A 16000-nucleotide genomic window follows, 5' to 3' on the forward strand; every position below is an offset into this window, starting at 1 on the left:
GGCCAAAGTTTTTGAAAAAAGTGGCCAAAACTCTATACGCATGAAAAGCTTGAACGCTTGAATTTCTCTAAGTGCTGAAAGTGGTGTTGTCATTTAAATTCAGCATGAAAGAAGGATCTACAAATTTGGACGTAGATTTTTTGGTTGTATGTCTTTAAAAACAGTTTTTATCTAATTACCAAACGTTTTGTCACGTAAGTGCGTTACAAAAAAAGAAAAAAAAAAAAGTATTCTGATGATTGACTCTAATACGATTGTGCAGCCACTGCTGTGCATATAATATATTCGTGCAAAAATATTTGGCAAAGATATAAAATAGTTTTATAAACATACTCAACTGAAAGAATTAAAAGATGAAAAAGAGAAAAATAAAAGTTGAACTATTAAGCTACACACTTGTGCATCTAATCTCGGACAGTGCAACAATTAGAGACACAGTGGAAGACCATCAGAGATTGTTTTTAGATTCTTCCCTTCTCAACGCCAGCTGGGTAATGGACCATTTCACAATAACAGTGGTGTTCCGTGCACCCGAGAATAATTAGTGAGAAACGAAGATAAAATAGATTAAAGGTAAAAATGCTCCAAAAAACAATTTTCATAAAAGTACTTATTTAAATAAAGAAAAGAGAAGTTTGCAACAAAGAAATAGAATCAAGAACATTTTAACGAACAAATTTACACATTTCTTAAAATTTACAGAACAAACATGACTGACAGACATTATAATAAACAAATAGTATAGTTATTAATTTAAGTCTGATGATTTAAGTGAATTGGTTAAAAAACTGTGGTGGTCGTAAATAAAAGCCAATTTTTCTCCTCTAATATACTTATTTTCGTTTTCTTTAATTTTTCCAGACGGTTTGGACCTCTCCGAATATCAGACGAGGGCTAACGCCAGACTAATACGCCAAGTCTCAAATCTCTAATAAAGCTCAACCAAAGTACTTACTGATGGTCTCAGACATAGGGCAGTGTCTGAGAAAAAGTTCCTTAATATAAAATTCAATTCGAACTTTTACATCAACTGAGTTTTTTGAAAGTCAGAATTTCTGACCTTCAAAAAAAGACCATTCTGGTAACCTAGAATACAATTTTACATTCACGAATAACACAATGCTTCATTTGATGGATAATAAAAAATCCTCAGACCTTGGATGGTGAAAAATTAGAGAGTATTAGAAAAATAAAATTGGATTTATTTACGAGTGTCACTTTTAAAGAAACAAGTCATTCATTTCGCCAGTACAGCACAATGAACAAACGGGATACATGACTACTCCTAGGCCTAGACTAAACAGATGTTTCTCTAGAAGGGTGGTTAACAGACGATACTTTTGTTTGGGGTAGGGGAGGCAAATATATATATATATATAACTTTTCTACCTACTGGTCAAATAGGAGGCGGAGAGCTAACCTCACACATACAATTGAATAACATCAATGTCAAGAATGGGAATCTAATCCGGTAACACTATTTTAACCGTAACAAATCTTAGCTTTGCGGTCCTCTCTATTTGGAAAAAAATTGCCTCTTCTGTACGTTGTTTTATTCTTCATTAAAAGTACTCCATTTTGCTTTCTCTTAGGCAGTGACTACATTCTTCGAGTTTCTGTACAAAGCTGCCGAGACTTGTGGCAGTTTAGCACAACCTTGTCTGACTTTCACATCTCCGAAGATTTAACAGTGAAATGGAATCCTTAGCAAACTTACCTTCTACCCTTTTAACCTCATATGGTGAATCGTTCTCTTACTAACAATATAAAAGTTTAAAGTAACTAACAATATTTGGTGAGATTAGTGCGAGAATGAATGTCGCGAATTATATAATCTTAGTTAAGGGCTACCAGGGCACCTGAGAGTTCATCAAATTGTCTAGCGCCTAAAATGTAACGCTTGAAATTCAGCATGAAAGAAGGATCTACAAATTTGGACGTAGATTTTTTGGTTGTATGTCTTTAAAAACAGTTTTTATCTAATTGCCAAACGTTTTGTCACGTAAGTATTCTGATGATTGACTCTAATACGATTGTGCAGCCACTGCTGTGCATATAATATATTCGTGCAAAAATATTTGGCAAAGATATAAAATAGTTTAATAAACACACTCAACTGAAAGAATTAAAGTAAGTCACTGTATAAACCGCAGCCCCGACCGCGATTCATCCCTTACTGCAGATACATCACAGTGTATATATAATATAATAACATTATGGGATTGGATTCCTTCACCCTAACTTGTTTACGGTGTATAAAAAACTCCCTACTTACCGTTTATAAATAACTTACTTAGGTTCATAAACCCTAAGGCCAGTTTTAATGGAGCATTCGCAAAATGTCAAAATAGTATTACGAGGGTATCCCTAGTTGCATAGTAAAGAGTTCTTGGACGGCTCCAAAAGAGTGGTTACCTTTCAAAGTGAGTCACATATCCCAGACAAATGACACAATTGACCTAGCTCTGTGAGATCAAGACAACTAAAGGGGCTCTGAGCAAGAATTCTATTTACTAGGAGTAGCCATCAATACTTACCTTTTTTTTGCTCACATTCTTGAACCTTTAAACTTCTAACCCAACCATTGGTACTTGTAAAAAATGACTGATGGACAGCCATATTTGCTCCGTAAGTCATTACAAAAACTCAAGGATAAGTTAACAAATATAACCTAGATAATTTAACAATAGGTGCCATTTCCATTTTCAATACATTTACAAAAAAAAATCCTTATACATCTAAAATATAATTTCAAAGTTAATAATAAATTTAAAGGGTCTTTTTTTAGATTTTAAACCCAAGAATGAATTTGTACCAATTTAATTTATACATCTAACACAAATTTACCTGAGCGGTGCTCTTTTAAATAACTTATTTTGAAAAAATTAGGTGATAGACGGCCAGATTCTTAATACTAAAAAATTAATAAAGCACAATGAGGAGTAAAGGGGTCGGAAGCACATTTTATTACCAAATAAAAAGATCTCACGCGAGACTGCAATTAGATGATACTAACTCAACGCACCTCACCTAACCCGCCCCTACGCTCATAGTAGTAATATCACTCTAAAACTTTTCAACACTACTATAATACAAAAATGAGTTTAAAATAACATATTTCATACATAATTAAATATATCCCAAATCAGATATTTCTGGTTACCTTTCTGGATACAATCTAATGACTATGAAAACCAAAGATGGTTCACATCTTAAATTGATTTGTCGTAATTACTTAAAAGTAGCTCTGGAAAGAACGTATAAATATAAGTATGGAATGTGTTATTCTAGAATTAAAATCTATTGGAATGTAGTAAAAAGTTTGATTGTAACAGTTTTAGGGGGCTTTGGGCAACAGGATGCCCGCGCGGGGTGTGAATGTATGTATGTTGGCTTCTCAAAGATGTGCTTGAAAAGATGAGAAAGAAGAAAAAAGACTTAACAATGTGATATGGATAGAAAAAAAGGGGCCAAAAAGAAGACTTAGAACGAGATAATTAGAAGGGGTAAATGGAAAAGAATATTCAGGCTAAGATAACAGAAAAATTGAAAAAGAAGACCGAGAAAGTTATAAAGGTACTATTATAGGCACAGAAAGAGAAAAAGAATACTCGGGAGAATACTTGTTAATGTATAGCTGGAAACATACCAGTCCACAAACTCCCTAAAACGTTTGGAGTTGATCTTTTAAAAAATTTGGAAAAGCTCTTTCTACTTGTGAGCTCATAATATTCGTTCCTATACTAAAAATTTTGTAATGTTTTTTGGCATATTGCCTTACAAGGATTTCAGAAGGAATTAGCATAGATAAATAATAAAAATGGTGTAGTAGAATTTTGAAAGATGGAATCTTCTGTGGATCAACTTGTTCTTGTTGATCGCATGGAAAGAAGTATCCTAAGGATATACGAACTCTGGAGTCTGGAACTGGCTGGCATGATCACAGCTGCCTAGAGCCCCATGACGGATGAACAACAAGGAAACTCGAACTTGTTAGGCAAGCTTAAAAGATTGAATGAAAAACGATTCAGGATAGGTTGGCCTGTTAGAAGGCTGTTTGTAACACAATCCAACGGCTTTGCAGTACTCGCCAAATTTCAGGTATTCTAAACCCTAGGATATGTTGTGGTTGTTTGGTTTCTACAATCCAGAGGAACCAGAAAACGTAAACAGATGATAACCGTAGCCCCCTAGAAACCTAAAGTTTTCTCTTGAAGTAGGAAATCTCAAAACAGCCATAATTACAAATTAAAAAAATGAGTTGGGTTACGGTGTTGGTAAAAAAAGTACAATTTAAGATCTGTACAGTATACTATCAGAGATTTCGGCGCGGTGGTGCAGAAATGATGAAGTGGAGTTGAGCAATCCTATTCGTTGCTTTTGCTTCCTCTGTTCAGTCATCTGTTCAACATAAACAAACAGAGATTATACATAGAAAAAATAAATTAATAAAATATTTTTGAATGTGAATATGCAATCCCACTTCAAACTGAGTAACAAATTTCTACAAATTGTTAAATTTTCACTAGTTTTTTCACAAACATTTTTAAAATTGGGCTAATATTTACAGAGTAATTAGTTTTAATAGTTTTAGAGGGGGCCTTACATAAGTGGGGCAAATGTCTCTCCTTAACTGTGATCAGCGTCGTCGGGACAACAGCCATATCCCTTATTTAAACTTTAACCCTCTATATCTAAATAACTATGATCACTAAAACATTGCTATTTATACAAATTATAGACCTAACTTTTCTCATCAAAACGGTAAAGAATTCATTGAAATCAGAACAATACGAAGAGAGATACAAAGGTTTAAAATTTGAACGGTTTTCAAAACCTCCAGAATTTAACTCCCTATATCTCAATTACTATTATCACTAATACATTGCTATTTATACCAGTTATAGAGCTAACTTTTCACTTCAATTCTGTAAAGAATTCATTAAAATCGGAACAAGAAGAACTGAGATACGAGGGTCGTTTGAAAAGTCCGTGCAAAGTCACAGAGATAGCACAACTGGCGCGTATCGAGGTTATGTTTAGTTAGTAGCATCTCTTGGAAGAACACACACCAAGTTTCAGCCAGATCGGTCTATTTCTTTGTGTTTGGCATTCGTTTGAATCGAGGTAGTCGAGTGATTTTCAAAAAATGGACGAAAAAGAATTTCGTGTGTTGATTAAACACTACTTTATGAAAGGCAAAACGCCTCAGGAGACTAAAGAGAAGCTTGATAAACATTATGGTGACTCTGCACCTTCGATTAGAACAGTTTATAAGTGGTTTCAAAATTTTCGGAGTGGCCATATGGGCACAAGTGACGCTGAACGTTCTGGACGCCCTGTTGAGGTTACTACTCCAGAAATCATTAATAAAATCCATGATATGGTGATGGATGACAGAAGAGTGAAGGTGCGTGAGATTGCTAGTACTGTGGGCATCTCGAATGAACGGGTACATAATATTTTGCATCAACATTTGGACATGACAAAGCTATCCGCAAGATGGGTGCCGCGATTGCTCACGCTTGACCAAAAACGAAATCGTGTGAAGTGTTGCAAGGACGGTTTGCAGCTGTTCCAGAAGAATCCGCAGGACTTTAAGCGTCGTTTCGTCACTGTGGATGAAACATGGATACATCACTACACTCCTGAGACCAAAGAACAATCTAAACAATGGGTTACCAAGGGGGAATCTGCGCCAAAAAAGGCGAAGACCGTTCCTTCGGCCGGAAAGATTATGGCGACTGTCTTTTGGGATTCGCAAGGAATAATCCTCATCGACTATCTGGAAAAGGGTAAAACTATTACAGGTGCATATTATTCATCGTTATTGGACCGTTTGAAAACCGAGCTGCAAGAAAAACGCCCACGATTGGCCCACAAAAAAGTCCTTTTCCATCACGACAACGCACCAGCTCACACCTCAGCAGTTGTGGTCGCAAAATTAATGGAAATAGGGTTCCAACTCGTTTCACATCCCCCCTAATCTCCAGACTTGGCTCCCTCGGACTACTATTTGTTCCCCAATATGAAGAAATGGCTGGCGGGAAAAAGATTTTATTCAAACGAGGAGGTGATTGCAGAAACGAATGGCTATTTTTCAGACTTGGACAAATCCTATTATTCGGAAGGGATGAACAAACTAGAGTAGCGTTGGACGAAGTGTATAAGTTTAAAAGGAGACTATGTTGAAAAATTAAAAAGGTTTACCCCCAAAAATTAAGTAGTTTTTATTTTTGCACGGACTTTTCAAACGACCCTCGTACAAAGGTTTGAAATTTGAACGGTTTACAAAACCTCTAAAGTTTAATCTTCTATATCTCAATAACTATTTTTATTTATTATTATTTTTTTTAATGATTTAAGGCGCGTCAACATCAAAGGTTATTGACGCCCGGAGCTTTTTTCAGTGCATTGCGCCTCCGGACAGTGTTCTCTCGTTACAGACAACACTGTCCATCACCGGACAGTGAGCTGTAAGAAGCTCTTAGGAAGAGAAAATCTAAGGGTCAGCAGCTGGATTCGAACCCGGGACCTCCGCGTGGGAGTCCAGTACGCTGACCGCACAGCTAATCCCTTCCCTCTCAATAACTATTATCACTAAATCATTGCTGTTTATACCAGTTAAAGAGCGAACTCTTCTCTACAATTGGGTAAAAAATTCATTAAAACTGAAGCAATACGAAAGGCGATATAGTGGTTTTAAATTGGGAGGAATTTACATGCCTTCAAAATTTAACCTACTATATCTAACTACCTATTATAACTAGAACATTGCAATTTATACCAGTTATGGAGCTAATTTTTCACTACTTTTCGGTAAAAAATACCTTGAAATCTAATACGAAACAGAAATATAAGGTTCGAAATTTCGAAGAAAATTATATCCTCCAAAAATTTAAACTTCTATATCTCAATGAACATTATCACTAAAACATTGCAATTAATACCAGTTTTGGAGCAGACTTTTCTCTACAATTGGGTAAAGAATGCGTTGAAATCTGGATAATATCTAATTACCTTTTACAACTACAATATTGCAATTTAAACGAGTTATAGAGATAAGTTTTATCCAAAATTTAATCTTCTATATTTAATCACCTATTATAGTTAGAACATTGCAATTTATACCAGTTATAGAACTAATTTTTCTATACAATTGGGTAAAGAATTCCTTGAAATTTGAACTATAGGAAGAGAGATATAGAGGTCTGATATTTTAGAAATTTAAAAACTACGAAAATTTAACCATCTGTATCTAATAACCTATTAGTTATAGGCAGCCGTTATATGCCCTCAAGGTGTTAGGGAGCGATACTTCTTCTCTGGATGACCATTTAGATGTTCGCCCTGCCAGCTGCGCTTCTAACGTCTAGGAAAGTTCGTGTGAAGTGTTGAGGTTGAGAAGGCTTGATAATTGGATTTGAACGGACGGACAGTTCGGAATGAAATTTTAGGTAATGGAGATATGGCAGAAACGAAGAGAATTTTTAAGTTTGTGATGTAAAGGGATCATTGACTACGGTAGGTAGGATTTTGGATTCTACGGATTGAATGCGATAGGGGTTTGTGCGTTTGGTAGTCCCATATAGTTCAAGTTCATAAGTCCATATTGGAGCTAGTAGGGTGTTGAATAAATGTTTGTTGCGTAAAGTAGCGTTCGCCTAATAGTTTCTTTTACATTCTGTTACTGTGATTTAGTTCGTTAGAGTCGAGTGTTACTTGTTCCATGACACTTGTTTGCAAATGTGGAATCCTAAATAAAGGACTTCTGACGACGAACTGCCTTCTACCGTGTTTAGAAAATTTAAACTTTTCGTCTGTGCCAGCTACAAGGAGAGAAATAAACGAAAGAATCTGTGAAATCCTACAATCGCTATTTACCTTTCCCTTATTAATTAGGTAAAACGTTGTATCTCTGGACACTGCCAGTTTTCAAGCAAGTGCACCAGAAATTGTGTTTGGATGTGTCTTAAAAAGTCCCCCAAGAAGCTTTATCAGCGTTATGATCGCCAGCCTGAACATTAAAACACTCGCGTTTTGACTAGAGAAATATCTTTTTTTTAAAAAAGATTTGAATTTTATGCTTACCCTTGGCTTATTTTAAGCCCAGTCCTGGCACTCTCTTATTACCACCTCTTCCATTCTATGACCTCTTTTTACGTGATTAAAAAATAAAAATAAATAAAAAAAATAAAATAAGGAAGTGGCTGAATGTTCTTGCTCACCTGGTCCTTGAGTTGGGTCAGCTGATGCGACAGGGTCTTGACTAGCTGTTGCGTTGTCTCTAGTTGTGCTTGCAGACTCCTAAGTTCAATTTGTTCGCCTTCGCTTTCGTCTGCAGAAAGCGACATTGCTCGCAATCTTGGAAACCAATCAAGATTTCTGTCCTACAATCAAGGCGTAAATCTTTAGACTTGCGACTCCTTCACTAAGAATGTTTTAACTAGTTTTAATTCATTTTATTTCTGGCACACCTTGATCATCGCATAGACATAACTTTCAGGTCCGGTAAACTCTGTAGGATCTTTCACTTTGACCAACACAATGAAGTACAGGTAATACCACATATTGTGCTCACATTTTATATGTTCTTCAAAACTTACAGTCTTGTTATCGAAAGCAGAGCGGTTTAAACCTGCACAAAATAAAACAATATGGTTGCTTGCCCGGCTCAACAATGTTATGTTCCAAAACTGGTTGAGTAATATCTTTCATTTATATAAGTTTGAAATCACTCACCACAAATAAAACAAGTATTCTTTAAGATCAGCTCTTTCTGCTGTTTCTCACTCCTGAGATCGGCAAATGTATCGATGATCACACCAAAGATCAAATTTAGCACGATTATGATAACAATGAAGAAGAACAACAGATCGTAAACTACTCTAGCTACAAATAATGGTTCCTGCAATTTAAATAAAATAAATCATTAGAAACTCATGAAAAACTCCTATATGCTCCTTAAAGTTTGTCTGAATTCCTAATAATTTGGAAGAGCATCTAGAAAATTAAAAGATTACAAATAAATTGTGGATGAATTTCTCAAAGTTTCCTATTAAACGTTTTTAATAAAGGCTTTTATTAGTTTGGGTGCAACACTTAAATGATTGAAAGAGCTTCTAATTGTTTGAGGTTTCAAAATTTCCTATATGATCTCCTAGGTATTAGAAGAGGTGCAACAAATTTTGGCGAGCACCTAGAAGACGGAGCGAGTTTCTAAAAGCCTGTTCGAACTCCTATAAATTTTTATAGCTATTTGTAGATTTGCGAGCTTCTTAAAGACTATAATTTTTAATATAAAGTGATAATCCGCTTCAGCTTCGTTTTATGAAAGCGCTTTGAAGTTTGAATTGGCCAAGTAAGTAGATTTTTATTGTCATCTGTTTAATTTGGGTAAGCTTCTAGTAAAGCTTGAGATATATGCTATAAGAAGTTTGAAATTAGAAATTCAGATATTAGAACTAGAAGTTTAGAACGTTGACCAATTCCCTTTTATCTTTATAAGCTCATAAAAATGTTCTATGTGATCTTATAAGTTTATGTTGGCTTCTAGATGGATTAGAATAAGCAGGCTACAAGACTGTCAGAAGCTTCTTGGAAAACTATTATTTTACCAAAAGCTTTTAGAAATAGGCTTTTCGAAAAGTTGGATGAGCCCTAGATCTTGTAAATCTATCAAAGGTAACTCCTAAAACTTCGAAGTTACCTGACTGCTAGGAGCTCTTAATATATCACCGATACCTCCGCCATTTCTTAAACCTTGATTCAATGTAGTCACTATGCACATTATCAAGGAATCACAGGCTCTTTCTTTTGCTTCGTTATCGTTGACATTCAGTTCTGCGTTTACTGTAACAAACAAAAAATATAAAATAATTTTTTGTACAACAAATTCTTTAAGCTTTTGGCACAAGGTACTTGATCTGCTTAAGCAGGCTACAACTTACCTGCTGAATACTTGTGGGCGCTAGAATATTTGCAGGCATTGTCCGCTGGGCAAGCTTCATCAAACGTTTCAGTACTCAATGCAGCTGCAAATGAAGCAAAAAAAAAAAATCTGTGATACCAAATATCTATAAGTACCTCAAAAATACATGACAGTCTTAAAATTCGGAACTGTTGAGCGAGTTATAGCCATATTACATTGCCCTACTGATAGACATAATGCTCTCAGGAAGCGAATTTCTAAAGATAAACTTGATGCGATGGGCTCAAAAGTTTTTCGAAAGGCTTGGGCTAGTCTGATACTTTCAATGCATAAAAAATTTAGAATAACGTCCTATCAAATTGTGATCAATAAATAATGATGCAGTAACTTGGATATAAGCTTCTCCTACAAGATCGTAGAAAGTTTGTAAAGAATCTGACTCTTAGGTGAGTGTACCTAACGCACGTTTCAGCCAAGTTGATTCAGAATCTTTTGGGACCAATGGCTAGGCGTAGAGAGCAACTGATCTTTCTCGATGAGCAGGAGTCGCAGAGCTGATTTTTCGCTCGCTCAACCACTCTACAATAACCATCCAAACAATTACTTAAAACAATTACTTACGTAAGTATTCCTTATCCACATGTACCAAGAAGTCATCTTTGAAGAACATGAAGCCAATGATAGAGAACATATAGACGAGGATCAAGGCTAACACGGCTGTCAATATGATGGATCGTCCATTACGGGTTACTGACTTGATGACATTTAATAATGTCTCTTCACGATAAACGACGTCCAGCAGCTGGAAAGAGACAACAAAAATCGGAGAGAGTTTAAAAGAAGCCGAAAAAACACCGCAGGCTCCTATTGAACAGTTTCACGTTATGCAAGCGCGTAACTCATAAGGGTCTAGACAGAGGAGGCAGAATGAATATCTAGTATACTGAGGCACACAGACCATTCACACTGAGCACAACGCAGTTAGCTGCCCTTGCTGGACAGTACAATATAGATGGATACTTTTTAAGCATCCAGGACATGGTCAAATAAACTTAAAAAGTACTGACCAGGACGCTGTAGAAGAATGGATGCATGAACAACCCAAAGACGCAGAACATAACGTAAGAGAGATGATAGAGTATCTCCGCGTCAGATATTATTTGTCTGATACTCTTAGTAAATGTGCCTTGGTTGCCCATGATGCTAATCAAATGTATACCCTTTAGTAGTACCTGTAAAAATATATAAATTGACAATTAGAAATTGTGTAGCTAGTGATTCAAAACATAGCAATCCAGGGGCTAACCTATCAGGAGTGAACCGTTACTTCCAGCAGCTTGATAACAAACTTTCTAAAGAAAGCTCCACCATTCTGAGAGCTCTAGAAAATAGACCAGGAAATTATCGGCTTTACATTCTAGAAATCTATAGTAAGTATTAAGACGAACTTTTCTATTCAACATCTTGAAGATTGGTGCAGGCTCCTAGTGTCTTTTTAGTGTCTTGTTAAAAACTGCTAGGAGTTCGTGGAAAAACTCTGGAATTTATCAGCCTAAACATCTAGAAAGCTCCAGGAAGTACTATCAATGAAGTTTTCTACCCAACATCTAGGAGCTTCATCGAGGCTAAAATTTCCAACTTTTTTCAATAGTGAACCCGATGGATAGTAAGCTGTCATATTGATAAATTTATTAACTAACAATTTGAAGCTTACCGTTAGAGTACCGAGTAACCAAAGAGTTGGTTCTGGTCCCGCTGAGAATATCATTCCAAGAATTATCGAGACCACTAGCGTTCGTATTCCAGACTCTCGAGGCACTGTAATTACAATAGCTGCGGAAATAAGCATCACTGCCCATATTAATCCAGACAGATGTGGACCTAATTCTGTGAAAATCCGTGACGAACAAATTATCCTCTCTTAGTTACGTAACAAAACTAAAATAATTTACTTCTGAGCTAACCAAACAGGTAACATCAAAATCAACCTACTTACTTGGTATTGTGTGAGTAAATGGATAGAAGAACGCAACTATTAAGTTGATCAGCACGGCGCAGTTGAAGAGCACGTTACTCCATAGGGACATGTAACTGCTTACCCAGAACAAGGCTGGCTGACCTGTAAAAGAAATCTTCTTTGGAATAAGTGAAGTAGCAGGTGGGGCTAATCAAGCTTTGCTGTAGCGTAAGTGGGTAAACCCCAAAGAAAAAGTAGTTAGTAGTAATTACTAAGTAACTTTCTGGTATTGTGTTAATTCAGTCTTGTTTAGCTCCGAGTAAAATGTCCTTTTAGCCTGATTTATCCAAACCAAGTTGCCAAAGTAAATCCGTACAATCAAAGAAATGCCATAGCAACTCCAGAAATCTGCACCAATCTAGCATTTGCTCACCTCTCAGCTTCTTCTGCCATTTCATTTCATTGAACATATCATCCGTGCGCTCAAAGAAATCCGACACCTTTGAGCCTTGATCGTCCCGCTCCGCTGTGTGCAAAATTTTCACCTTTGTCTCATGCGTTATATACTCACAGATTTCTGGAATTGGAAACACAATCTGCTCTAAGGTTCTATCATGTCTGACAATCTGCAAACAAAATTATAAAATGGTTTAAATTCGGGAATTAAAAAAAAAAGAATAAAGACCCTGAGAAACTTGCCTCAATCTGAGCAGTATGCGAGGCATAGTACTCCAAAGCTTGGTTGATCTTTGGATCCACGTTCAGATCGGACGGCTTTAACAGCTCAGCCAAGTCCTTGTTGTGCTGGGCCAGCTGGTGACATAGGATGTAGATATTGTGGCCCACCTTGCAAACACAGTTTGAATACCAAATTCAAGTCTCATGGTAACTTTAGAAGCATGCTTAAACACAAGTATTCATTTGCTATAAAGAATGTCTCGAGTCAACACTGTGTATCATTGTATCATCACTGGATAATGCGAACGTCGATTGTTTTAAAAATATAATAAAAATAAATTGAACATTGACACTAATCTGAGCTTCAATAGATCGTTCTGGTTTTATTTGGCTTTATAGCCACACAATGTAATGTACTTACTTCTTTCGGTGAAACGCCATCATCGGTTTCTGTAGACGAATCTTCAGCGTCCAGACTATCGTCTAAGTTTTGTTGGTGAAACGCGCGACAAGCCACATCCACCTATTCAACAAAAAATCTGGTGTGAAAAACTTCAATGAACTTGCTCTCCGTGTATATTTATCAATCTTTGATAATAGGAGCTTTATCAGTACACTGCAAGCGACCGGATCGTATACTTTGATTACCGGACAGTAGAAGCTCGTAGGGATTTTTAAACAGAGATATTCTATGGGCAGCCAGCTGAACTTGAACCTGGAATTTCCATAGGGAAGTTCAGCGTACAAATTACTTAGCTAATTTTTTCAATTGTTCCATCGTGTAATACTAACAAAATTATGCTAGAGAAAATAATACAACAGTAATACATTTATTAAAGTAATAATTCAAATAAATAACTGCAAAAAAATAGTAAAGGATTTTGGAAAGGCGCCAGATTTATTAAATCACAGGACAATGTAAGCAATAATATAACATGGGATGAATGGAATGGCTATTTCTATCATTTATATAACCAGAGTCTGTCCACTGAGAAGATACACTGTGCCCTGCCTCTACCCAAAGTTTTGAAATGGATAAACCGTTTACTTCGAGTGAACTAGACTTAGTATAGTGTAAGGCTACAAGTGGCAAGGCTCCGGGGGAGGATGGTATACCTAACGAATACCTCAAAAATGCTAACCCTGATTTTTTGTAAACTATTATTGGTTGTTTTTAATCATATTCACGATTCTGGACGTGTACCCTCCTCTTTTAGGAAGTCAGTTATTTTCCCACTTTTTATAAAAGAAGATAGCAATAATTTTGTAAAATTACTTAAATTATATCAATAAAGTATTAATGAAATGATGATTTGTGTACCCTTTGGCGTTTAATCAGCCCTTATGCTTAACTTTTTAAACTGTAAGTTTTTGTTAGAGATTTTTGTACCTTTTAGACCTTTTTTTTTCTGAAAAGTTACATATCTGTAGTTACATATTTCTTAACATTTGGAATGAGGAATACTAATGTCACGCAGTAAAACTCGAACCAGTTCTTCCTGCCAAATTTTATCAAAACTGGTCATAGTTATTGATTATTTAAGACGGGCTTTGCTTAAGTGAGATGACGTTGAGATCCACAAAAGCTACATAAAATTTCGAATCGAATGACAATTCGTTAACGTAATTCGGTTCAAGCGTCAATAATTTGAACGATTGCTGTACTTCCTCCTAGTAGGTGTAAGAGCATGATGGCACTTTAGAATCACGAACGGAAGCTTTAACCACTTCGTGCTTAGTTTTATCAAAATCGGACTAAGCTTAAGTTTGCGCGTTTAGGCGCTCCGTTGTTTATAAAAAAGGTAACAACAACAACGAGAAAATGAAGAACAAGAATAATTTTTGAAAATGTTTCAATGTAACGCTTTTTCGTGCAGTTTTTGACGATGAATCCTTATACAACGGTACTACAAGACACTTTTAATCACATTTGAAGTTATATTGTTAATTCTTCCTGTTTCTGTTCTAAAATATATATCAATAAAGACAGTAATAATCACAATAATTTCTTCTCTAACCACAGCAAAAGATATTACAAATTCTAATTTACTACATTGTCAGGTAGCTCCCTCTGTCTTCATCACTCATTCTTGAACTTTTAGGGGGATGACATACAGGTACATTCTTGCCTAGAAATGTAGCTCGTAAACATAGGTGTTGGAGGCTGGGAGATGGCTGGAAACATTTTTTTAAGGTCATCTTTGACCAGAAGCTGCACTGTCAGGTAGCGTATGAATCTTCTTCTCTCGATGACGACATATCGAACTTAAACTTATCTCCTAAAGCCTTCTTGAACACTCCCAAAAATAATTTTTTCAGGGAATGTTTTAAAAAATTAAAACTTCTGTGGTCAAGTTATTATCTCATATATAAAAAAGACCGTATGCAACAGTTACGAAATAAGTATTCTATAAATCCCCTTAAATCACTTTAATAGTATCCGGTTGGTACATAAATTAAAATTGGTTTGTGTCCCAATAAGAGGTTTATTGGTTGATAATTCCCAGAGAACTCCCCAAAACATCACTTTTCCCCAAAATGTTAATAAATCTATGTTGACTTGATGACTAACCAACTGTTTGGGATTCATGTTATAAAGGATGCGTTCGGCATTTTCCGAATCGCCACGACTCTCCATGATGGCCAGTAGTAATTTGGAAGCATTGTTCTTCAATTCCAATACCAAATCCATTCTGGTCTTGCCTAATGGATTTATGTCGTTCAGAATCAAGGCGGTAATGATGTCTAAACCATTTGATTCGTGCGTCGCGATGCAATTTTGATTGTCGTGACATGGGCCCTGAAAAATAAAGAAAAAATCCAGAAGCAGAAGGCTAAAAACTGTCTGCATTAATTAAACACAGCTCAGTTGGATATGGCTATTTTAAAAGATCTCAATTACATTTACAAAATTACAAAGATAATTTCTACTTTAATCTGAGAAAGCCAAGATTTGACTGCTTCAAAAAGAGCTATTTTACTAATTTTAGGATTTTCATTTTTAAACAGAACTTAGAATTTAGCTGCTTTAGATAGACCTAAGCTAGGTCCGGCTTTGGTAAATAGTGCTAAATTAGCATAAAATATTATGGCTGATATAGTTGCTTCCTCACTTTACATTATGATCAAAACTTAAGCGAAAGTCCTACTCACTTGGCAATATTCTGTGAGCGTTTCCAAAGTTTGGTTGATTAAAGCAACATTGTACTCGTTGATATAAAGCCCCAGCAGACCGAGCCCTCCAGTCGTAGATCCACAAATACAGTCCAAGAACATCAGAGTTTCTGACACTAAATTGTAGTTGGTCTTATTGTTCTGATGGCGTAATGTATTCTATTGTGGAAAAGAAAACAAACAAACAATTTAGCATTCAAATGCCCAAGAAATAACTTTGTATGTAAAGCATTGTTGGAAAGATGAAGAATGCGTTTTCA

General features: G+C 35.9%; 1 protein-coding gene across 2 annotated transcripts in view; it reads right to left on the bottom strand.

The window, feature by feature from the left end:
* Nucleotides 1-2693: 2693 nt before the first annotated feature.
* Nucleotides 2694-16000, bottom strand: part of Itpr (Inositol 1,4,5,-trisphosphate receptor) — a 46548-nt gene continuing 33241 nt past the window's right edge. For both annotated transcript variants that reach the window (XM_074138159.1, XM_074138158.1), the window contains 15 exons: nt 15720-15899; nt 15139-15366; nt 12988-13089; nt 12588-12734; nt 12322-12514; nt 11928-12050; nt 11646-11818; nt 10999-11163; nt 10553-10733; nt 9951-10034; nt 9710-9852; nt 8743-8908; nt 8478-8638; nt 8229-8390; nt 2694-4401 (listed from right to left, as the gene is read on the bottom strand). In XM_074138159.1, the coding sequence (XP_073994260.1) occupies nt 4294-4401; nt 8229-8390; nt 8478-8638; nt 8743-8908; nt 9710-9852; nt 9951-10034; nt 10553-10733; nt 10999-11163; nt 11646-11818; nt 11928-12050; nt 12322-12514; nt 12588-12734; nt 12988-13089; nt 15139-15366; nt 15720-15899 (2316 nt within the window). In that variant the 3' untranslated portion in view covers nt 2694-4293. The remainder of the gene's footprint in view (nt 4402-8228; nt 8391-8477; nt 8639-8742; nt 8909-9709; nt 9853-9950; nt 10035-10552; nt 10734-10998; nt 11164-11645; nt 11819-11927; nt 12051-12321; nt 12515-12587; nt 12735-12987; nt 13090-15138; nt 15367-15719; nt 15900-16000) is intronic.

This window comes from Rhodnius prolixus, unplaced genomic scaffold, assembly GCF_049639745.1.
Source record: "Rhodnius prolixus isolate KJV_2025 unplaced genomic scaffold, Rpr scaffold_11, whole genome shotgun sequence".
NCBI classification, from domain to species: Eukaryota; Metazoa; Arthropoda; class Insecta; order Hemiptera; family Reduviidae; genus Rhodnius; species Rhodnius prolixus.